At 39.4% G+C, this 25,430-nt stretch overlaps 1 protein-coding gene across 3 annotated transcripts in view; it reads right to left on the bottom strand.

Moving 5' to 3' along the window:
- The window catches only part of ATG7 (autophagy related 7), a 294,865-nt gene that overhangs the window by 223,597 nt on the left and 45,838 nt on the right, over positions 1–25,430 (bottom strand). For all 3 annotated transcript variants that reach the window (XM_053669368.1, XM_053669370.1, XM_053669369.1), the window contains exons 9-11: positions 24,106–24,255; positions 8,597–8,685; positions 3,967–4,088 (exon numbers count right to left, since the gene is read on the bottom strand). In XM_053669368.1, the coding sequence (XP_053525343.1) occupies positions 3,967–4,088; positions 8,597–8,685; positions 24,106–24,255 (361 nt within the window). The remainder of the gene's footprint in view (positions 1–3,966; positions 4,089–8,596; positions 8,686–24,105; positions 24,256–25,430) is intronic.

The following is a 25,430-nucleotide window of genomic DNA, read 5'->3' as shown; positions in this document are numbered from 1 at the left end:
TTCCCCTTCCCTGACTTATCTCTTTTAACCTCTGCTCTGAGTGCCTCTATGACTCCAATTTTAACAATTCTCAATGTGTGTCCCGCATGATGCTCTGAGTAGGTAATGATCCTGTGGCTAACAGACACAGCAAAATCTGCAGGCCCATTTCTATGTTCCCTATCCACTCCTTACCACCATCTAAACCCCTGAGAAGCCTACAGTAAAGGAACCACTTCATCTGATTTGGTGTTGTGTTCCCCACACTTACCTGACCCCCAGTATTTCCTTCCCTCACTGATAACACATTCAGGGAAATTCAGCTCTATTCTACTGCTGCAAATCCTCTTAAAAACCTCAGTTGCTTTGTATAACACTCTTGCTGGCTATCCCTCCACCTTAATGGAAACCTGGCTTTCTTGGAGGAAACCTGACAATGGGGTGCAGCCACACTCATACTCCTTGCACCTCAGGATCTCAATCCCTTTCTCACTGAATCCCCAAAATTCACAATGAAGTCTCAATTCCTTCACACAGAATTCACCCAGTCACAACCCACACTTCCAGCATCCACTCCAATGTCTGCCTTACATAAGTCCCTGAAAGAACCGAAACTCCTTGACTTAAGAGTTAAGATGCACAGGACTAATGGGAGAAATTTTGTTTGTTTTTAGTTGAACCCAGGTGTTCTTTAGCCATTCTCCAACTTTTAGATTTCTATCAATCCCTCTGTTTTTTTCTTTCCTTGGGAACTTTTAAGCTTTTGACCTTTGTTTCTTTTAAAAATAGTATTGCTTAATATAATGATGAAACCTAGAAGGTGTTGATTTCATTTACACAATCTTTTCATTGTGACAAGAAAAGATGGGGTAGGATGACCAATGGAAAACCTTGGGACCAATTATCCTCGAAAGCTACTTGGGCGCCAATTTGGCTGGAGCATCATTCACAGAAAGAAGCCAGAAAACAAATGTCCCTTCAAACAAATGTCCCTTATTTTAACTCAGGTCTCAGGTGTGAGCCTATGTTTAATGTCATGAAAGATTAAAACTGATGTCATAAGTATGAGTACATAAAGAGGTTAAAACTTCAAAATTCTTTTTTGGGGAAAAAGCTCAGACTTATTACTAAACCATATTTCCTTACTATTCTTTCTTTAAATAAAAAAAATGTTTCCCTAACACATAGCACAAAAACAGTGTAATATTATAATTCATAACTCCAGTCTAAGCTTTTTCTTATTATATTGGGTTGGCCAAAAGTTTATTTAGTTTTTTCTGTATGATGGCTCTAGTAGTGCTTAGTTGTCTTTAACTTAATTTGAAACAATTTTGTTAAACTGCATTGTGACAGCTGTTATATCAGTATATATATATATTTTTAAATGATCAAAATTGGTGAATTTTTGTGTAGCCATTTTAATATTGAAGATGAAAAAATATATGCAACATTTTCAATGTACTATGCTTTATTATTTCAAGAAAGGTAAAAACGTGACTGAAATGCAAAAAAAGATTTGTTCAGTGTATGGAGAAGGTGCAGTGACTGATTGAACATGTGAAAAGTGATTGCAAAGCTTCATGTTACTATTTGGCCAAATAAAAGTAGTTTACGAAGTTTCTTGGTACATTTTGGCCAAAGAATTCTTTGCTGTGGGGCTGTCTTATGCTTTGGAAGATGTTAAGCAGCAACCCTGGCCTCTACCCACTAGAAGCCAATTGTGGTAGATAGCCAACTGACTCAATATATCCAAACCAATCAAATTATGGGTGAAAATGAAAAGTGTCTTTTATTTTACAAAGAAAACTAAACAGACTTTTTGACCAACCCAATAAGTAATCATAAGGCAAAAACAAAATATTTCAAATTAAAACATCTCAGTACTCAAAATACTATAGCCATTTCTGAGAAAATTAGATATACTATTTTGGCAATATTTAATCTATCATATCTGCCTCCATATACACTGCATTTATAAGTCATACCCCAAATTAATGAGAAGATACTTCTTAGGAAAAACTTGGGACCTGTTTTCCCACAGTTGGATGACCAGGAGGAGCACACTCAGGACAGGCATTAAAATGAGGGCTCCACCACTCTCAGCAGGGTCTGCTGCCTCCCTCAGCCAGTTGCCAGGATACTCTTTATACCAGATGGGCAATGGAGGGTGGTGGGCTTGGCTGAACCATGAGCAGCATAAAAAGATATGGGATACCTGTAATACCACTGCCACTGCAACTATGGGATATCTTAGAAATACTAAAAAGTACTGCCATTGTAATTAATACCTTCAGTTCACACTACAGAATAACTCTTTAGAATTGTTTTTTATTATCAAGTTTAATTTACAGTTAAGGGGATAATCTTTTCTCATGGAAAAAAATTAAGAAAATGTGCCTTTCCTAAACTAAATAACCTACATTCAATATCAAGCATCAAAAATTAAGGTGGACTATAGCATCAAAAATTAAGCATAAAAAATTAAGCATTATCAGACTACAGAAAACCTCTTTTTCAAGTGGAAAAGTACAGTGTTTCCTGAGTTTGCCAGCTTCATCAAGCATTAGCACTATTGGCAGTAGCAAGGAGTAATTCAATGATTTCACCTTAAAAATGGAAAGAAAAGTGTCTCCCCCAAGGGTGGTTGGCAGGACTGAGTGAGTGAAGGATGAAAGGTGCATGGTGGCCGGCCAGGTGTAGTAGACCAGGCCTGTGTTACTTGTTAGTTAACCTCATCCCCCTAAAACTATCCTCAAGTTGTGGCTTAATATAACAAAGGTATAACATCACATGGAAGCTATTTTAGAATGTGCCAGAAGAGGGTGCTATGTCAAATGCAAATATCTGAAGATAGCAGAGGCAATGGGTTTCTTATGGCTCTGAAGTACCAGGTAAACAGCTTCCCCAATTGCCCAACCAAGCATTTCTCTTTCAATCTTTCTGAGAAGTCTATTTAAGACATTTATCATGCCACAGCAAAGAATGACTGATAAAATGTCATCAGAAACAATCCTGGATCCTTTGACTTCTGCACTCTAGAAATACCATCTCAGAAGAAATTTTAACATCCCCCTTGCCCCCAATACTTACACACTTTAAGGGACATGACTTGTGGATTAAAGAAAGCAATGTGCCTTGAAACTACGTGGGACATGGTGAAGAGCAAATGAAACAATGTACATGCAAGTCCTCTGGGAAGTACGCTGGAAAGCATACTGGAAAGTAAGTTGCAAAAATCTGAGAGATCGTTTTGGAGAAGGCTGGGCTTAGTGTGATAGGAAATTAATGTAAATCACCATTTATTAAGCACCTATAACATGCCAGACATTGTGTTCTGTCTTCTACACAGGACAGATTCCTCATAAGGAATACTCCATGTGGTGGGTACTAACATCATCTTTATTTTACTCAAACTTCAGTAGGTGTTCTATCTCTGTGACATGTATATAAACACAAATATGTGTACATACACATGCACATATACCTAAGTTTCCTAATTTATGAAAGGGGGGATAATAGCTGATGTCCACCACACAGGACCAAATGAAGAATACGAAATGTGGAAAGAGACATAGCACTTTTGCTTACTGGTTTACTGTATGGAAAATGGAATCACACACAACTTTAAGTTTATAACAAATAAATGTGCCACCGCATTAATATTTCATTCTTCATTTAAGAAGGCTCAGGAATTAAGACTGTCCCAAGCAAAAACAAAAACAAAAACAAAACTGGGGGTGGGGGGAACATGCTTAAGATTGCAAAACGAGCCTGGAAGAAATTTCCTGGGGACAATATTTGCCTCTGTTCCTATAAGCCTATCAGAACTGCCCTCTGTTCAAGGGAGGTGATCACATTGGCAAAGAGGTGGAAAGTGTACTTTTCTAGCTCTTCTGCTGCCATTGTAAAAGGATGAAAGGAAAGTTATACCTGATTCGTTTTCTGATAAATAATAATTATACGCATTCTCAGAGATCAGCAAATTACCTGGGCTAAATGCCATTTCTGGAAGCTTCACTTCGAAGATGATGCTGTGGGTGATGTCTCTAACTCCCTGCATGGTGCGGTCCCGGAAGCAGAGGACTTCAACAGACTGGAAACTACTACTCCTGGTGTCAGGCCCCATTTTTTTAAAGGAAGGAAAAGAAAGACATCACATAAGAACTTCAGCAAACCCAGCTGGAGAGAATGCAATTCATTGTAATGATGCCTCCTTGACACCCTCGGGGGATGGCCTTAACCTTGGGAGATTCTGAACACATCCATATATGCTTCCTTTGTCTCAGTGTTTAGAGGCTGAAGGCTAAATAGGCTGTGATTTCTTTCTAGGTGAATTTTATATAATAACCACATTGCACAAAAATAATTCTGACAAATAAATCTTAAATGTAGGAGAAAAGCTCACAAGACATTAAAAGAACGGCCAGAACATGCAGGTTCTTCTGGTCGCCCCATTCTACATCTGAACTTACATTTTATGAAGCCAACACCTTAGGCCAGAAGTCCCCAACCCCTGGACCATGGATGGGTACCTGTCCCGCAGCCTGTTAGGAACTGGGCCACAAGCAGAGCTCGCCTGAGCTTGACCTCCTGTGTTCCGCCCTGACCCCTTCAGTCTTCCACAAAACTGGTCCATAGTGCCAAAAGGTTGGGGGCCACTGCCTTAGACAGTAGTTAGGAAGCCCATTTGTACTATATAGACTGACCACCTGGATAAGTAAGTATTCTCCTTCTGGGAACAATCTATAACTTAGCTATCTTCATTTTTTTAAGTAAATATTTTTACTTAAGTAAAGCAGCCACAAAGCCAAGTACATAAATTTTACATATAAAGGAGCTTGTCTTATGGCTTCTCCCAATTATTAACCACCTCTACAAAAGTAACTACTACTCTAATTTCTAAGCCCATACATGGCATGTGCCTGTTTTGACCTTCATAGAGATGGACCCATAGAATATTTATTCCTATATCCATGATTTCACCAAACATTATGATTTTTAAACTCATCTATATTGATACATGTATTGGTAGTTCACTCAGATTCACAACATAGTATTCCACCGCAATGAATATACCACAATTCATTTCATTGTTGAGTGTCATCTGGATTTGCAAAAAATTTTTAAATTTATTCCTATTCTTTTTAAAATATGTTTCATTGATTATGCTATTATAGTTGTCCCAATTTTTCCCCTTTGCCCCCTTCCCCATAGTACCTCTCTTTCTACCAGCAATCCCCCTTAGTTCATGTCCATGGATCATGCATATAAGTTATTCGGCTTCTCCATTTTCTATACTGTTCTTAACATACCCCTGCCTATTCTGTACCTACCAGTTTGTGCTTGTTAATCCCTGCACCTTTCCCCTTATTCTCCCCCTTCCCCAACTGATAACTCTCCAAATGATCTCCACAGCTATAATTCTGTTCCTGTTCTGATTGTTTACTTAGTTTTTTAGATTCAGTTGTTCATAGTTGTGAATTTGTTGACATTTTAATGTTCATAATCTCGATCTTTTTCTTAAATAAGTCCTTTTAACATTTCCTATAATAAAGACTTGGTGACAATGAACTCCTTTAGCTTTACCTTCTCTGGGAAGCACTTTTTCTGCACTTCCATTCCAAATGATACCTTTGCTGGATTGAGTAATCTAGGTTGTAGATCCTTGCTTTTCATCACTTTGGATACTTCTTGCCAGTCCCTTCTAGCCTCCAAAGTTTCTTTTGAGAAATCAGCTCATAGTCCTATGGGAACTCCTTTGTAGGTAATTCTCTGCTTTTATCTTGCTGCTTTGAAGGTTCACTCTTTAATCTTTGACATTTTAATTATGATATGTCTTGGTGTGGTCCTTTTTGGCTCCAACTTGTTTGGGATTCTCTGTGCTTCCTGGACTTGCATGTCTATTTTCTTTGCCAAATTATAGAAGTTTTCTTTCATTATTTTTTTCAAATAAGTTTTTAGTTTCTTGCTCTTCCTCTTCTTCTGGCAGCCCTGTGATTCGGATGTTGGTATCTTTGGAGATGTCCCAGGGGTTCTTTATACTATCATTGTTTTTTTTTTTTAATTCTGTTTTCTTCTTGCTCTTCTGGTTGAATGTTTATTTTTTCCTTATGTTCCAAATCATTGACTTGAATCCCCGCTTTATCTCCTCCTCTGATGGTTCCCTGTACATTTTTATTTCACTTAACCTTCATTTCTTCCACTATGCTGTTGCTATACTCAATGAGTTCTTTGAGCAACCTGATCCCCACTATTTGTATCTGATAGGTTGGTTACCTGTTTCACTATTTCTTTTTCTGGGGTATTGTTTTGTTCTTTCATCTGGGTCATATTTCTTTGTCTCTCAATTTGGCAGCCTCCCAGTGTTTGTTTCTGGGTATTAGGTAGAGCTGCTTTGACTCCCTGTCTTAGTAGCATGGCCTGTTGTAGAAAAGGCACCTGTAAATTGTGTGGGGCAGAGCCTTATATAATTGCCAGGGCAAGGCAACCCACCTTACCACCTTGTGGCTCTGCATGGGGAGAAGGCTCAGAGAGGGAATAATGCCACAGCCTAGCTTCTAGAAGTTTGCCTGGCACTCACCCTGTTTCCAGCCACTTCACCTACTTCCCATATGTGACTGATGCCATTCCAGCTGTTGCTCTGGTGGTGAATCCCAGTGTGTGTGTATGTGGGGGGGGTTGTGTATGTTCTAAGTCTGTGCAGGCCCTTTAAACAGAGTTTCCTGAAAATCTGGCAGTTTCTTTTGCTACCCTAACTCCCACTGGTTTTTACAGCCATAAGTTATAGGGATTTATCCTCCTGGCACTTGAACCCTGGGCTGTGCAGTCTAGCTTGGGGCTGGGATCACTTGCTCCCAAGGTATCCTCCTGATTTTTATCCACCATACATAAATATGGGACTGTCTGTTCTGCTGCTACCACTGCCTCTCCACCTGTCTCTGTGACTCCACAACTCCTACCAGTCTAGATGAATGTGGTTTCTTTAAATCCTTGGTTGTTGGACTTCCATACGGCTCAATTTTCTGATGGTTCTCAGTTTTATTTGTTTTGAGATATAGTTATAATTCTTTCTCTGGTTGCACGAGGAGGCGAAGCATGTCTATCTACTGCACCTCCATCTTGATGGGAAATCTCCAGTTTGAAGTTGCTCAGAATAATGCTGCTATAAACATTCCTGTATATGTGTTTTGCTTATATCTGAGTGAATATTTATGTATAATATATACCTTAAAGTGGAATTGCTGAGCTAGATATTAACTTTGACAGATACTGCCAGTTTTCCAGTAGTTTGAGAGGTTCAGTTGCTCCCCATCTTCTACAGCATTTGGTATTTTCATTTATGAAGTCATGCTGGTGAGGCTGTAGCAGTATCTCATTTTGGTATCTTATTTTCTCTATTAATGAGTAGTGATTCATTTTATTTCCTTGATGACCAATGATGTTGAGCATCTTTTCAAATGTATATTGGCCTTTTAGATACCCTTTTAGTGTTTAAATTATTTTAGGTTTAGAAAAAAGAGGCTGGAAGCAATAGGATAATCCTGTCTGAAAGCAAGCCAGATAGCTGAAGGGAGAAGATAAGAATTTCAGAGTCAGCACTTCACACTGGTCAGAATAGCCATCATAAACAAATCAATAAACAAGTGTTGGAGAGGATATGGAGAAAAGGGAACCTTAGTACACTGTTAGTGGGAGCGTAGACTGACTGGTGCAGCCAATGTGGAAAACAGTAGGGAATTTCCTCAGAAAACTAAAAATGGAACTGACTTTTGACCCAACAATTTCACTGCAGGGATTATATCCTAAGAACCTTGAAATACCAATCCTAAAGAACCTATGCACCCCAATGTTCATAGCAGCACAATTTACAATAGCCAAGTGTTGCAAGCAACCTAAGTACTCATCAGTAAACAAGTGGATCAAAAAATGGTGGTACATTTACACAATGGAATTCTGTAATTCTGGAATTCTATGCAGCAGAGAGAAAGAAGGAGCTTATACCCTTTGCGACAGTATGGATGGATCTGGAGAGCATTATGCTAAGTGAAATAAGGCAGGCAGTGAGGGACAAATACCATATAATCTCACCTTTAACTGGAACATAATCAACAAAAGAAAAAAGCAAGCAAAATATAACCAGAGACATTGAAATTAAGAACAATCTGGCTGTAACCAGAGGAGAGGTGGGAGGGGATGATGGGGAATAGGGTTTTCAGGAACTACTATAAACAATACATGGACAACACCAAGGGAGAGGGTCGAAGCAAGAGAGGAAAGTGGGTTTGGCTGCGGTCAGGGGGAGTGGTGGGGAGAAAATGCAGACAACTGTAATTGAACAATGATAAAATAATATTTTTTAAAAAGATTTTCATGGTCAGGACCTCTGGCTACTTGCCTTGTCGTTTTCTAAAATATCTTTAGTACATTATGGTCATAGTTTGCAACCCTGCAACAGACCCATTTAGGGGCTCACCATTGATGGAAATTAGATCATGACTGATTTAACTGACATCGTCTGGTTTCCGGGTCAGAAATGAAAAAATGCAGATATAGGCAGACACATTGTCCAAAACATACAGACAAACACACAGACACACACACACAATAAATACCATACCATCTGTGAGCTGCTAGCACCAAAAAATTCCTCAAAGGCCATCCAGGGTATTGGGCTAAGTTACAGGGATCATATACACCAATTGTTATCTGTGAACAGAAAATACTTTCTGAGTGGGTCAAGTGTCATGTCAGATTCACAATATAGATAATGCTAATAATTACTCTTCCCTTTTTATGCTGTTCTGTAAAAGCTGTACAATTAGATACTTGGTGAAGGACAAAAGGGAAGAAAAGGAAGCAAAATGATGTAGGTACAGATGACAGAACTTCCTGATAGCAGAGATGTCAAATTCTTCTCTGTACCTTGCACTGGGCTTGGCAGAGAGTAGAAACTAAATAAATTTAAAAGAAAGAAAGATTGAAAGGAAGATAGGGAGAGAGAGGAGGAGGGCAGGAAGGACTGTCAACTGTCAGGGCTCGCATAGAAGAAATCCTCTCTTAAAGAGATGTGAAAATTACTAATTTTTATATAATGAGAAAAATCAAAGTGCCACCGCCATTGTACATCTATGGTCAGACCAAATTAAAAAGCCAGATGCCCTTGATTGCTGACATGTTTCCACCCACTTCTTACCATTCCAAAACCCACAACTCTGACCTCTGTCTGGAAAACTTTACACAAGTACCATTTCTTCAGTGATGACTCCCTTTGACTGAAGTAGTCACTCTGTTCTCTCTGCCTCCACAGCATTTTGTACATTATACATAACATATTCCCTTATTGGGTCCCCTTTCTCTCAAAAGACAATGACTATTGAGCACTTAGCTCTTAATTTCAGAATACCATTCTTTGATAAAAGGAATCAGGGCTCCTTGGACACATAGCGAATTCTAGGGCTGAGGGAGGGAAAATAACAAGATGAACATGGAGCATCTTATATATTAGAAAGTAAGGAAGTGCTCAACAAACAGAAGGATGGGGGTTGTCAAGGTGACACTGGAGCCAATTGAAGAGCTCTCGATGGCCAAGATTGGACCAATATGGGCAACAAAATAAAATTATATAGTATCGAGTTATAACCCATAGTATAAAATAAGTATCTATGAGTCCATTCTGATATAAATAAATGATGGAATAAATAAATATATAAAGATAAAGGAACAAGTCTCCCTTACAGAAGATTTTGAAACTATATATGTAGATACTACCCTCTCCAGGAGTAGAGCTTAATCCTTCTCCTCATTGACAGTGGCTGGAGTTAGTGAATCACATCCCAAAAAAAAGCCACTTTTTGGTGGAGAAATCTGGCATATACTACTTTGACCAAGTAATCAAGTTTACCATCACCTGGGATGCTATGTGGATACCAGATAACCCATGACATAATGTGGTGAAAAGGGCATCTTACCTCAGTGATATTCTTTCCAAAAACCTATAACCCCAGTCTAATCATAAGATAAACCCAAATTAAGAAGTATTCCACCAAAACAACTGACCAGTACTCCTCAAAACTGTCAATGTGATCAAATACAAGGACAGTCTGAGAAACTACTACAGACCAGAGGGGACTAAGGAGATCTGACAAGAAAATGCAGTGCAGTATTCTGGAGTAGATCCTGGAAAACAAGGAGGATGTTATTGGAAAAACTGGTGAAATCTGAGTAAGTCTAGAGTTTAGTTAATAGTAATATTGGATCCTCAGTTTCGGTAAATGTACCATGGTAATTTAAGGTGATAGCAGAAGAAAACTGAAAACAATGTGAAGGTATATGGGAACTCTCTGTACCACCTTTGCAACTTTTCTGTAAATCTAAAATTATTCCAAAATAAAAAGTTTATTTAGGAAAAACAAGACAATGAACATCTAGAGAAGAGGAGTATCTTTTTCATCTCTCCACAATTGGTTCATAAATAGAAGCAGATCCTTGGTGAACATTTGTTGAATGATGAAAAAAGTTGGATGGTTGGCTGACAGGCCGGATGGCTAAATGATGGATGAATGATAGATGGAAGGATTAAAGGAAGGAGACAGGAGAGATGGCTGGCAGTGAACCACAAGTTCACTGACAGGTGTCCTTTATAGGTATACTCAATAGAAACATGGCAGATAAACTTCTGGTTACTCTAGATCCAATTAGTTCTGTAAGTGTGGGATCAACCCAAACACTTCCATCTATTTACCACAGTGCTGAATACAGTGTTGGCCACAAAGAAGATGCTAAACCAATAATCAGATGAGACAAAACAGGAAGGAAGGAAGGAAGGAAGGAAGGAAGGAAGGGGGGGGGGGGGGGGGGGGGGGGGGGGGGGGGGGGGGGGGGAGGGGGGGGGGGGGAGGGGAGGGGAGGGGGGGGAGGGGAGGGAGGGGGGGGGGAGGGGAGGGGAGGGGGGGGAGGGGAGGGGAGGCAGACACACTCCACCACCATCCAGACAGAAACACTATTAACACCTTGGTGTATAACTTCCCTTAACTTTATTCTTTACATAAATATATTTTTCTATAATTACAACTTTTAAACAAAAATGAAATCATGTATAAATACTGTTTATATCTCTTGTTCTATTTTGAATTCTCTTCCGTGCTAATAAATGTCATTCTACAACCACAATCAGTAGTGGCTGAATGGCATTCCCTTATATTGATGTACCTCAACTTTTTCCATTTTCTATTGGAAGACAGTTGAGTGGCCTTCATCTATGCTCAATAAATCTCTGAAAACTCTTACTACTGTCTTATCAGATAATTACCACATTATTTCAAAGATACGCTTTTTGTCTGGATGCATTTTCATGTATTAAATGCAAAGAGATTCTTATTTAATTCAATATAAACAAATTCGTATTTAGGGACACCTTTTCAGAAAATATAGGGTACCTTTATTTGAGATTTCCCTTTTCATGGGGAGATAAAACATTAGCATCTAGGGAACTTTAAAAATAGAGTTTGCAGAGGGTGTTCTGAGTACTGACCCTAACTTAATGTGTGGCCTAGGGAAGATTAGTCAACTCCCCCAGGGCTCACTTTATCTGGATCATGGGGACAGTAATAGTACCTACTTCATAGAATTCTAGTGAGGATTAAATGAGATGGTACTGAACATGAAAAGCCCTGCACATGTGTATTGCTACTAACATCATTGTTAGTCATTCTGAATCTCTAGTGGTGAGACTAACCACCTGTATCTGTATAGAACGCCTGAGTAATTCTGTTTCAGTTGGTCCAGTTCTCAAACTTGAATTTGTGAACTATTAGAAAAAAGGTGGTCTTATAGACAAGAGAAAAAATTTTCAAAACTTCTGGATTGGCTCTGTGTCTTCCCAGGCTCCTCAAAATGCAGTAGCACTGGTATCGCCTGGAGGCTTGACCACAATGCAGAATCTTAGGTCCCTGTCCCCAGCACTGCTGAATCAAAATCTGCACCAGATCATTCCCAGGTGCAGTGCAGTTGAACCACCACCACTCCACTCCTCAGCTCTCTCTAGCCCTGGTTCTTACATTTGAATGTGAGTGGGAACCACCTATGGAGCTTTCAAAAATCCTGCTGCCTGGCAGGATTTCCACTTTCAGAGGTTCTGATTTCATCTGGGGCACAGCTTGAGCACTGGTCATTTTAAAAGCTCCCCAGGTGATTCTAGTGTGCAGCCAGGTTGCAAATCACAGCTTGAGAGTCCACCACAGACCACCTGTATCAGAATTGCCCGGGGAACTCTTTGAACTTGCACCATGCTGACACAATCCCAGACATTCCTAAGTACATGTTCAGTGACCTCCCCATGTGATTCTTAGGTACACTATCCACCTACAGTCTGAAGAAGAAAACAGATTCATACACAAATTTCTGGCCAAGATGGAAGTGTAAGTAGAGACACTGTGCCTCCTTGCACAACTGACAGAACAACAAATTTAAAAGCCAAAAACTAACCAGAACTGCCAGAAAATTGAGCTGTATGGAAGTCCAACAACCAAGGAAGAAACATTCATCCAGACCAATAGGAAGGGCAGAGACAGGCAGCCAGGGTAGAGAGGACTCATGGCAAGGCAGTGGCTGGTGGAGCAGGTGGTCCAATATTTGCATGCAGATAAACTGGGAGAAACAACTGGGGAGCAAGACAGGCCATGCAGCCCAGGGTTCCAGTGCAGGAAAATAAAGCCTCAAAAACCTCACTGAAAAATCCTGTAGGGGTTAAGGCGGCGGCAGGAGAAACACCCAGCCTCACAGGAATCTGTTGGACAGACCCACAGGGTCCTAGAACGTACACAAAACCACCATAGGAAATCAGAATCATTAGGGCCCAATTTGCTTGTGGGCAGCGGAGGAATTGACTGAAAGTCAGACGAGAGTATAGCAAGCAGCATTGTTCCTTCTCTGACCCCTCCCCCACATACAGTATCACAACATAGCAAAATGCATTGCCCCACCCTGAAAAATACCTAAGGCTCCCCTCCTACTACATAACAGGTGCTCCAAGACAAAAAAAAAGTCCCAAATGAAAGAACAGTTCAAAACTCCAGAAAAAATGCAACTAAGCAACAAAGAGATAGCCAACCTATCAGATGGACAGTTCAAAACACTGGTAATCAGGATGCTCACAGAAATGGTTGAGTATGGTCACAAAATAGAGGAAAAAGTGAAGGCTATGCAAAGTGAAATAAAAGAAAATGTATAGGGAACCAAGAGTGATGGGAAGGAAACTGGGACTCAAATCAACAATTTGGAACAAAAGAAAGAAATAAACATTCAACCAGAATGAAGAAAAAAGAATTCAAAATAATAAGGAGAGGCTCAGGAACCTCTGGGACAACTTTCAACTTTCCAACATCTGAATCATAGGGGTGCCAGGAGAAAAGGAAGAGTAAGAAATTGAAAACTTATTTCAAAACATAATGAGGGAGAACTTCTCCAATCTGGCAAAGGAACTAGACTTCCAGGAAGCCCAGGAAGCTCAGAGAGTTCCAAAGAAGTTGGACCTAAGGAGCACACACCAAGGCACATCATAATTAACATTATCCAAGATGAAAGATAAGGAGAGAATCTTAAAAGCAGCAGGAGAAAAGGAGACAGTTACCCACAAAAAAGTTCCCCTAAGACTAGCAGCTGATTTCTCAAAAGAAACCTTTCAAGCAAGCAGCAGCTGGAAAGAAGTATTTGAAATCACGAAAAGCAAGGACTTACATCCAAGATTACTCTATCCAGCAAAGCTTTCATTTTAGAATGGAAGGACAGATAAAGTGCTTCACAGATAAGGTTAAGTTAAAAAAGTTCATCATCACCAAGGCCTTATTATATGAAATGTTAAGGGGACTTATCTAAAAAAAAGATAATCAAAATATGAACAGTAAAATGACAATAAACTCACAACTATCAACAACCAAACCACACACACACAAAAACTAACCAAACAACTAGAACAGGAACAGAATCACAGGGTTATCAGTGGAGAGAGTGAGGGGGAGAATGGAGGAAAAGGCACAGGGAATAAGAAGCATAAATGGTAGGTACAAAATAGACAGGAGGAGGTTAAGAATAGTGTACAAAATGTAGAAGCCAAAGAACTTACATGTACAACCCATAGACAATGTGGGGAATGCTGGTGGAAGGGTGATGCAGGGCGGAGGGGAATAAAGGGGGAAAACATAGGACAACTATATTAGCATAAGCAATAAAACATTTTTAAAAAGTGCTTCCTTAAAATAGTGTTCATTGAACCCTGTATTTTTCCTTATGGTAACTGTGATTATTTGTTGAAGCGCTGTGATTTTATGATTCAAAACCACCACAGATTATAAAATGTACTTTTAAATAGGACAGAATGAGAAACATTACCACATTAAATATTCACAGTTAATTGTAAGAAATTGCCAACTTCAGAAAAATTATCAGGAAAAAGCACTTGAGAATGGAGAAAATACAGGGTACATATTACATCTGTTTCTCTTGCTGGTCTACAAGCTCTGTGTGGCAGAAACAATATCTATCATATCCATCTTTCCATCCCTGGTACCTGGCACAGTACCTGGAGCTCAGCAAATATATTTTAAAGAAATGACAGCACTGATCAGTTACTCCAGGCCTCAATATGTGAGAAGCTCTCTGCCCATTCCCTGACATTGGTCAGGGATCCTCGGACGCAGCTAGAGAGGGAAAGGTGATGTCTGACCAAGAGGCCTGAAGTTTACGTATAAAACCATGATGCAGAATCTTGGCTAGTTCCTTTTCCTTTCCCAATTGCAGGTCTTCCATGCAATGACATTTTAACACTGAAATTTTCCTTGGTGAGAATATGACAGTATGGTCTAAGAGAGGATTTCCTGTGAGAAGGAAGAGAACTCTGAGAGCGAGCTCTCCAGCCTACAGCTCCCTCCAAATGAAGAAATTGTTTTCCTTAGGTTGTTTTGGTCCGGTAGACCACCATCACCACCATCATCTGAAACATCTCTTTATTTTGTTTCCCTTTGTCAGTTGTAATAGATGGTAGGTAGGTATCTGCTAAATGAACTACACTTGTTAAGTAATCATCATTTGAACTACAATTTAAAAAAATTCATCAAAGGCATTTACAACTCTGTTACACAGCAAGAAAAGGAGAGAGAAGGGAAAAATTAGCAATCTACTTCTCTAACATTTGAAACAGATTAGAAAAGAAATTAAAGTGAAACGAAAAAAGCACTGGCTGGAGGACTGTTTTCTAATCCTGAAGCTAACTGATTTTAAGACCTCAGGGAAGTTCTTTGCTCACATGTAAAATGAAGGAGTTGAATCATTTTATAGCAAAGGAGTCCTTCCAGCTCCAGAATTATAGAACTTCATATAACATTAAAGAGAAAAATATCCTACATAGATTACAAACCAACACATTCATTATATTAAGGTTCAATTTTACAGGGTATCTAAAGGCTATTCAATTTTTATTTAGGAAGAACATAGATAGCCTTAATCCAGAAAATGCCATTCATATAGGGATTCTGAATTTCAATTTTAAAATGTGACTCCATAAACCTGGGCTCTTGTCAAACGTGAGTTCCTTACTCTAATGCCTCACCTGGCAATTTAGTTAACCTCTCTATTCCTTAGTTTTCTCATCCATAGGATAACTCTCACCCATATTACCACAGACACAAGGCAAGCACTCAATAAATAGTGACTATAACACAATATAAATAAACTCTATTGTGGAACTTCATTGACCTGTTCAGTTTAATCTATCACCATTACAGAATTATCTCTTTTCAGTTGCAAAGTTATCTTTTCTTAACTGGTAGAGAGAAGAAGTGGATAAATTCTAGTAATCCAATATTCTCTAGGCCTAGGTTTTACCAACTGCAAATGTAGAGCTGGGAATAAGTGGTAGTTAAAGTGTGTAAGTCAGAATGCCAAATTATATGCTATAAGTGGATGCCTAACTTCAAAGAATAAGCATATTTCCAACACTATATACAAAAGCAATGGGGTAAGAAGGTAATAAGAAAAAAAATCCTTTTCTGAGCAGAAGAGACAAGGAATAAGTTCTTAAAGCAACATGACCCAAGATGAGCTACAGAGCAGGAATGACTGCTAAAGAGAAATCTATCACTTAGTCATAAATGGAGGTCAGCATGAAAATGCTTTGAAGTAAGTAACTCTCCCACTCACATGAGACAGGCATAAGTACAAAAGCAAGCATTTGGACAGAAAAATGACAGAATCCATCTGACACTAAGCTGAACATCTTTCAATATCCCTTTGATTATCCAAAAGTGACTCCAAAAATCCTTAAGTGCTATAAGAACTAAATCATCAGGAAGCTTCAGTCATTGTAGAAATTAGTTGGCACAATACTAGGTAAGCCAGCTTAACTATGTGGATAATCAGTAAAAAAAAAAATTTTAAATGGCAATCAGAAATAAACATTAACTAGGAGTTCTGGGTTCTAGAATTGGCTTTGCTGAAAATTCCTGTGTGAACTTGGACAAATCACTTTCTTTTATAGGACAAATCAGTAGAAAGGAGCAAAATGTAATTGGAAAAAAGAAACTTTGTTTAAAAGGTTTATGAAATAAATATTCCTTTCTACTTGGCTGAGAGCATACAACCCACTGAAGTGGTCAAGTCATGACCTTGCTATGGTCCACCCAACAGTTTCCTGGAAAAGTGCAACCTGAGTAAGGGGAGAGATTGTCAATCTGAGGGTCTTGAAAAATTTCCACACTGATCCCATGAAACATGTTTATCTGATAAATGCCTATTACTCAAACATTTGATATAACAGAAAATGCACAAAAGAGATTATATGTTTTAAAAGTATAAGAAAAAAATTCACATTGCTAATGCCTGATGATGTCACAGATGGCTGTCAAAATGCAAAGATCACTAAGAACCTGCTAAAAGCATACCAAAGCTAGTGCTCGTCTAAAGATTTTGAAGCCTAGAATTAAAGGCTAATGTTTTTGAAATTACAAAACATTTCCCAAACATTAAATCTTCAATAACTGCTCTGAAGAAAGCAGAAGACTCAAACAAGCTTTCCAAAAAGACTGGCAATGGGATGGTGATTTGGGCTGTTTTAATGCAATCACAAGAACTACTTGTAGCAATATAGTGCCAACATGACTGGTACATGGAATCAACATTTTATTGAGGGAAATAAGAGCTTAAACATTTCAACTGACCAAATGTGTAAAATGTATATAACATTTAATGCTGGTAAAAGTACACCATTGGCAAGATAGAAAATTGGCAGTTTGGGGCAATAGTTACTACATGCAGTGACCTGCTAGAGATGGCTCCAACAGGCTGGAGAGAGCCAATTGCTACTTTCTCTTCCCATCTACTTTCTCACATCTGCGTGATGTGACTTCACAATGGTGGCTTGACATTGGCTGTGATGAGAGTACTGACACCCTGAATAAAAGTAAACACTAGAAAATCAGAGTCCCCCAGCCCCAAGAGCCAATTATCAAGCATTTATTGGCACATCATTTATTATAAGCCTTAAAATGTTCAAATGCTTCAACCCTGTAATTCTAGAAATCTTTATAAGGAAAGAATTCAAAATAGGAAGGAGGGGAGGAATGTTATGCACAAAGAAGCTCGTAATAGTAAATAATTATGAGAAATTTAAATATAGAAAAATTGATAAAATACCTTATCAGACATATCTATTTAAAAGCATGTTGATATAGAGTATAATACTGTTGTGCTAAAATGCTACAAGAAAACAGAACATAGTAAAATCTTTGTCTTTAAGAAATAGAAAAATGAGGAGAAAATATACAAATGCTTACTTTAAAAAAAGTGCAAATGTACTTAAATAGTTGAAGAGCTTTGTAATACTTCAAAAGCAGAAAGATGCAGGTAGAAATAAAAATAATGAATGGAGCCATGCCTAGTACAGTTCATTTATCTGTCAGGATTCTCAAAATGGGTACCCAGAATTGTCCAAAATACAGGTGATGGGCTATCTGTGAGTCCTAAATCACTTAGTGGGTCATAGCTAGCATTTTTCAAAAAGATAACAGAATAGGATAGAAAATACGCACCAAGTAAAGTATTATTTTGTTAAAGTTTTGTTTCCATTATATATGTGTGTGTATATATCTAAAGACACACTAAATATGATTATTGAGTCATAAATATTTTTAACTATCACTAACAGTCAAAGACTGAAAATCTGGCCTTCCTACCCTATCACAACATGCTGTGAGCTAGAGAGAAAAATGGTGAATGCTTCTTTTTCCATTATGGGAAGCATTCTCACTATTATAGGAGGTAATGTCATTCACCTGTGAAGAGGCTGCCATTCCCTACCCTCGTTTCCCTTCTCTTCATCTATAAAATGGGAAAAAATACTGCTCACTTTGCAGAATGTTGGAAAGATTATAGACAGCATGTGTGAGAACCATCTCTGTGCTGGGCATACAGTCAGAACATGGTGGCTGCAGCTGCTACTGGCTCAGTGGGCAGTGTGCCCTCTTCAGGGGCAGGTACCAACTCTCCCTCCCAGTCAACTGAGGCTCCAGACAGGAGTAAGCAGTGTCTCTGGAGGCAAAGGTCCCACTCTGGCTTGGAACAGAGATGGGTCAGCCTCTTCCTATTCTCAGAAATCCCCAGGTGCCCCCAGGCAAGCTAGTCCCTGTCCTTCCCTTTAATTTCCTCTGAGCCAGGGACCCAAATAGGATCCATGAATGGATTTCAGTGTTCTGTGGATGCTCTGACATTAGATAATAAAACCATGTATAGATGTAAGTATTTTTCTGGGATGAGGATCCATTGCTTCCACCAAATTGTCAAAGATGTTATGCACCGGCACCCTTGCTCCATATTAAGAACTACTGCTCCAAATTACCCATTGCAAAGACACAGCTCCCTCATATTCTGTCTTTTCATAACACTAAGCATGTCTGTCATTAACACTAGACATACTAGACATATAGTTTATGTCAAACTAGACAAATTATAGGTGCACAATTTGTAAGACTTTATAAGCCACGTGGCCTTAGGCAGACAACAGAACATTAACATTAAAGAGAATATTAAAATGAGCCATATTAATAGCAACCTACTAATGTACTTACTAAAGGCTTACTGTGAGCCAGGCATTGACCCAGAGGTTTCACATAATGAGCTCCAACCCTCACAACAACCCTCACGCATGCATCCATACTTCCACTGTATTTTACAGGCCAGGGAAGTTATGACAAGATGCAGATGCAATAGTGAAAAAACGAAGATAGGGAACTTGTCCTCAAAAAGCTTACACTTAATGAGGGGAAAAGATATTAATCAAAGATCACCCAAGAAAATGTACAATTACAATTGTACTAAATATGGCAAGAAAAAGCTACATAGAGCTAAGAGAGCCCAATACAGGTGGAATAACCCTTTTTACAAAGGTCAGGGAGGGTTTCCTTGAGGAACCATGATTAAGTTTCAATCTGAAGAAAGAGTAAACACTTCACTGGGCAAAGGGGAGGAGTGGAGCGGGGTAGAATAGGCAGAAGAGAAAGGAGAGAGAGGGCTTTCCAGGCAAAAGGCACTTGCAAAAACCCTGTGGCAGGACAGCACTTAGCAACAACTCTGAGGTGGGTAGAGGTGCAAAGCAAGAGAGAATATGGACTGACTTGGGGCTGGAGCTGCACAGGGGGCAGGCCATGGAAAGTCTAGTGTGCCCCATTAAGGAATTAGGTTATTATTCGTAGAGCTCAAGGAAGAAGACATTGCTATGTTTTATTTTGAGAGTGACACTATCAGATTTGCTTTCCTAAGGATTGTTTCTGATAACATGGGGAAGGATTAAAGGGAGGTCAGAGCAGTCACAAAGAGATGGTTAGGAAACTACTGCAGTAAAGCAGATGAAAGATCACAGCAACTCAGATTGGGGTGGTAGCAGAAGAAATACAAAAGCGATGGACTGAGAGAGGTTTAGGACAGGAAATCCATACGATATGGGTATGGTAAAGGACAGAGGAGCCTGGCAGGCTGAGCCAGAAGGCTCTCATGACTAGGGAGTAAACGGTTTCGCTGCAAGACAGTGATGCCTGGAAGAGGACCAGATTTGAGATGAAGATCATGAGTTCAACTTGAAGATACTGAATTTGAGGGGCTGAAGAAAGCAGGTGGTTGGATAATGTCTGGGGTCCAGAGGGAGATTCATAGCAGAGGAAGTGGTCACGGGCATCATGGACACAGCAAGATCCCCCAGCAAAGAAAACAGACTGAAGAGAGAGAAACCTGGAGGGATGCCAACATCTCCCCACCCTACATGTGAAGACATAAGGCTCACAGAGGAACAGTGGCTTCCCCAGTGGCTTCAAAGTACCCATAAGAGCAGGAAGCAGAGGAAAGAGTAAAACAGAAAGCCAAAGCACAACTGCAGGAGATCACTCTGAAAAAAAAAAAAAAAAAGGGCCTGTTTTTTTAAGAATAGTGCTAAAGGCTTCAGAAACATTACAAAAATTAGGAACACTGAAGAGAAACTGGAATTATGTGAAAGACTCAACTAAATTAATATCATAAAAGCAGGAAAGACTTCAAGTGAAGTAATGTTTAGATTTCACAGTACTCTACCTTCCCTGAAGCCTTTTGTGTTTTGACTAGTCCACAATGGTTTCTCCTTCCTCTCAACATTCACACACCAGATGTCCATTAAATGTCTGTCGTTCCACTAAATGTTGAGAACACAGTGTGGGGTCAAACATGCTTTCTGTACTAACGTTGTTCACAGATTGGTTGGGGAAAGGGAGTAGGCAGATAAGCAAACCAACAGTGATACTGACGCTCAGTCAGTGCTAAGGAGAGAGGCTGCTATCCCAACCCAGAAGAGGACGATCAAATAGCACAAGGAATCAGCTGGTGCTTCCCAGGAATGATGAACCAGAAAGGGGGGCAAGGTCCTAGCCAGGTGAAGGAAGAGAGACAGAGAGAAAGGCATGTCTAAAGGCACAAGCTTAGGAGAAGCATGGTGCATTTGGAGGGCATAGTTGTAGCCAGAACATAGGATGCAGATGCAAATGCAACTTGAGGGAATATTGGGAGATGAAGCTAGAGTGATGGGCAAGAACTGGTTTGAAAAGGCCTGAAATGCCAAGCTTATTTGTTGTAACTTTATCCTGAAGCCAACAGGAACCATAGAAGGGCTTTAAGTAGAAGAGTGACATGATCAAATTAACATGTAGAAAATGCAACTGGGCAGCACTGTGGGGGATGGATGAGATATTCAGAACCACGGGTGGGGGGAGATTGGCCAGGAGGCCATGAAACTCCCATGAGGCTACCCATCTGCAGTTTCTGATGGACCTTTCTAGAACAAGACAGGACATAGATCCTATCCAAAGGATCATCCATATAATTTCATTGGCACTTTTCTTCTGCTCCCTGCATTTCTAGTTAACTTTCCACAAGTAAATGTCTCATCTCCCTAGAAGATCTCAGGTTCTGAGATAACATATATGCTAATCCAAGCTTTCCTGAGATGCAACCCTAACCCAGTGAAGGGCTCTGTGCCAAAACTTGGCAAGTGATTGGTCTCAGGGTAACAGAATTTGGCAAGCGATTGGTCCTAGGGTCACTGGTAAACTCGCCCAGAGCACTTCGAAGGAGACTCCAGAGATTTGTTCAGTCCTTAAAATGATGCTGCTCTAAAGAAGAAAGGAAGTGGACGCATATTAAGCACCTGCTATGCGCTGGGCATTTTAATCACATTATCATGTCTAATCTTCGCAAAGCCTGTAGGAGGAAGTATTACCACTATCTGACCGACAGACTAAAGCAAAGAAAGATCATGAAACTTCCCCAGAGTCATCTGAGCTACCAAATGGCAAAGCTGGGTGTCAAATTCCCACCTATTTGATTCCAAAGGTCAAATGGAAGAAAGTATACAAGCTTTGGAATCAGACTATTGGGCCCTGTGACTATCAGTCTCATTTTCATTAAATAGAACGTGCAGATACTAATAACACCTATTTCACAAAGTTATTACAAGATCAAATGTGTTAAAGCCCCCATTAAACTGTAAAGTGCTCTGCAAGTTGTTATTATTTTGGTAGAGGTGCACTTTGAGGAAGGACCTCTTATTTACCACACACAGTCTGAACTACGGTTGCTTGCTTGCTTTCAAACACAGGCCACTTAATCCTTCCTGTTATCACAATAGGACCTTAGTTTAGTTTGGACTTATTAAATTATTAATGGTTGGTCTTGTTGCTACTAATTTACCTAAATTCTGTGAAATTGCCTGGGGGGAAATAAAAGAATTTTAATAAAACTTCAGTCCTCAGCCATCAATTTAAAAAGGGTTTCCTCTGAAAAAGAGTGTACTTAAAATGAATTATGCTAAACGAAATAAGCCAGGTGATGAAAGTCAAATACCATATGATCTCACCTTTCACTGGAACCTAATCAACAAAACAAACAAACAAGCAAAATATAACCAAAGACACTGAAATTGAGAACAGTCTGACAGTGATCAGAGGGGAGGGAATTTCAGGGGAAAAGGGGAGGGGTTTGCAGGAACAAGTATAAAGGACATATGAACAATAACAAGGGGAGAGTGGAAATGGTAGGGAGGTGAGGAGGGCTCAGGGGGTGGGCTGGAATGGGGGGTAAAAGGCAGAAAACTGTACTTGAACAATAATTGAAAGAAAGAAAGAAAGAAAGAAAGAAAGAAAGAAAGAAGGAAGGAAGGAAGGAAGGAAGGAAGGAAGGAAGGAAGGAAGGAAGGAAGGAAGGAAGGAAGGAGAGAGAGAAAGAAAGAAAGAGAGAAAGAGAGAGAGAGAGAGAGAGAGAGAGAGAGAGAGAAAGAAAGAAAGAAAGAAAGAAAGAAAGAAAGAAAGAAAGAAAGAAAGAAAGAAAGAAAGAAAGAAAGAGAGAGAGAGAAAGAAGGAAGAGGAAGGAAGGAAGGAAGGAAGGAAGGAAGGAAGGAAGGAAGGAAGGAAGGAAGGAAGGAAGGAAGGAAGGAAGGAAGGAAGGAAGGAAGGAAGGAAAAAAGGGGTCTTAAGTTCAGGCTAAGGAATAATCAGGCCATCAGAGGTCTCTCTTCTCTCAGTTCGGATAGATCGATATGGCTATTGAAATTATCCAGTTGGTTTCAAATTCATGATACTAATCAATTTTTCATTTTTCATATGCAATTTTGTGTATGCTAAGATAGCTTATTATATATTTCATTACTTCTGAAGGATTCTTACAGTTCTCTTTTATTCATTCAAAAATTTTATTGAATGCCTAAGATACTAGACACATAGCTAGACACTACGTAGACACAGTTCCTCCCTCTAGGAGCTTACAGATGAATATGACACCAAAAATAATTTGCACAAGAGAATTGCATAGAAAATGAGGATCAGGTAATAAGTGCCATGAGATCATAAAGGGATAGGTTCCACATGGCCCCACCATGAGAAGGCTTCACAGTTGAGGTAGAATTTCAATAAAGAGAGTTTCTTGGGATTTTCATAGGTAGACTAAGTTTCGGGAAGAGGATACAATGTAAAGACAGAAAGATATACAGACAAAGTTCTAGGCATGTTTTATTAGGGGCACGGCACTGTCTGGTGAAAAACAGACAAGCTCAGTTGGAAAAATGGTTTAAGAGGGAAAAGGTGGAAGACGAGGCAGGAAAGGTAGCTTGGAGCCAGAAGGAAGACAACATTAGCTCTTGATCAATAAATGATGGAGCAGACATGGGCAGTCTGAGGTTGTTCTGTAGTAGTGGTGTGCAAGATGAAAGCAAGGAGACTCCACCTGCCCAAGAGTGAGATAAACAGGGCCTGAACTACAGTTGTAGCTCTGGGAATAAATTAAACATAGATACAAAATGTATCGGGAAGGAAAACTGAAATAATTTCATCACTAATGGGAAGCAAGGAATCCAAAATTACTCTGAGGTACAACAGAGCTAGAGAAATCTAAGGCAGGAGCCGATCTGGGAACTGCAGGGTGGGAGAGGGTGAAGATAATGAAATGTTCTGAAACAATCTTTGGAAGGCTAGAAAATCTACATGAGTTTGAATTTTGCTGTGGTCTACCATAACATGAACATCAATTTTTTTTTTAACTGGATAAAAAAATGATACTCAAAGTTTCTCTGACCTTCATCCTTTGATCTTGGAAGAAATCGCTGCAGTGTTTAAGCAAGGAAACCAGCACCATGTTCTCATCGTATTTGATTAGGAAGTAAGGTAGCGCTGGGACTCCCTCAGCTTGACAGAGATCATCATATGCACACTCAAGGGCTTGAATCTGAAAGTAGGAAACACTGAGTTATTCTCCAGAAAATTACATATCTGGTTCTGAGCTAAAAATTAACATAAAATAAAAGGTAAATTCAAGCCAGAGGACTGGAAATGATTGATCAGACCTCTGTCACTCTTTTGCAGCAAAAAAGTGCCCCAAACAATACCACTTCACTTTTACATAATATTTTTCACATGTATGGTAGTGTGTCCTAGGGGCACAAAGGGACATTTTATGGTACAGCACAGTTCTCTAAGATGTGAACCACAAAGGTTGAGAGGTAACTAAACCTTATTTCTCTTCTGGGATAACCAGGCATGAATCTACCATGGATGAATTTTACCCTGAGCCTTTCCATAACCTTTAACAGCTTTATTGAGACACTCACTTACCAACAACTGACCCAGTTACAGTACACAAGTCAATGCTGGTTTTTGCATGTTCACAGGAAAACTATAACCACAGTGATTCAAGAACACTTTTGCTCCCTTGAAAAGAAACCTCACACCATCAGCAGTCAATCCACATGCATAAGCCTATTCCCCAACTTATATTTCTTCTTGGGAATTTTGTTCCACAAAACCACAACCTTTAATTTTTCTTAGTAAAAACATTTGTTTTTTAATCAGTAAGGGCTGCTTCCTAGCTTCAGATTTCGGAATTTTAGTGACTGATGAGCTTCATGAATTCAAATGATCTTGCCACTCAATTTTTCCCAACAACAGTCAGAACTCTTTGGTTTAGGGTTTGTCTTCTACAAGCCTGATTATTTTCATTGCTCTTCTCGGGACCATCTCTAATAACCTTATCTTTTTTAAATTGCAGGACTAGCTCTACATGTACCATTCTTGATGCATAAGTTCTGCAACTTGGCTTGAGGGAAAGAGAATGTTTCAGAGATTCTCATCCCAAAGTATATTGCCTTGAGATCCCCTCACTGAAAGTGAACACCACATTTTAGCAAATTCTTAGTCTTTTAAAAATGTCCCTACTGGTTCAGGATTTTACCAAATGTCACTGAAACCTTGGAAAAGTATTGCTCACTACATCTTGAAAATGATTTTACAAACAGTTTGTAAATAAATCTGCTCCTAGCACAATTTTTAGAAGATTCCACAGTGGCCGCCTCTTCATTCAGACAAACGCCTGCTTATCTTTAGAATATACTAGATAAACTAAGC

Source organism: Artibeus jamaicensis, unplaced genomic scaffold, assembly GCF_021234435.1.
Source record: "Artibeus jamaicensis isolate MK-2021 breed Jamaican fruit bat unplaced genomic scaffold, CSHL_Jam_final contig_519, whole genome shotgun sequence".
NCBI classification, from domain to species: domain Eukaryota; kingdom Metazoa; phylum Chordata; class Mammalia; order Chiroptera; family Phyllostomidae; genus Artibeus; species Artibeus jamaicensis.
This window is presented reverse-complemented; position numbering and strand designations above follow the sequence as displayed.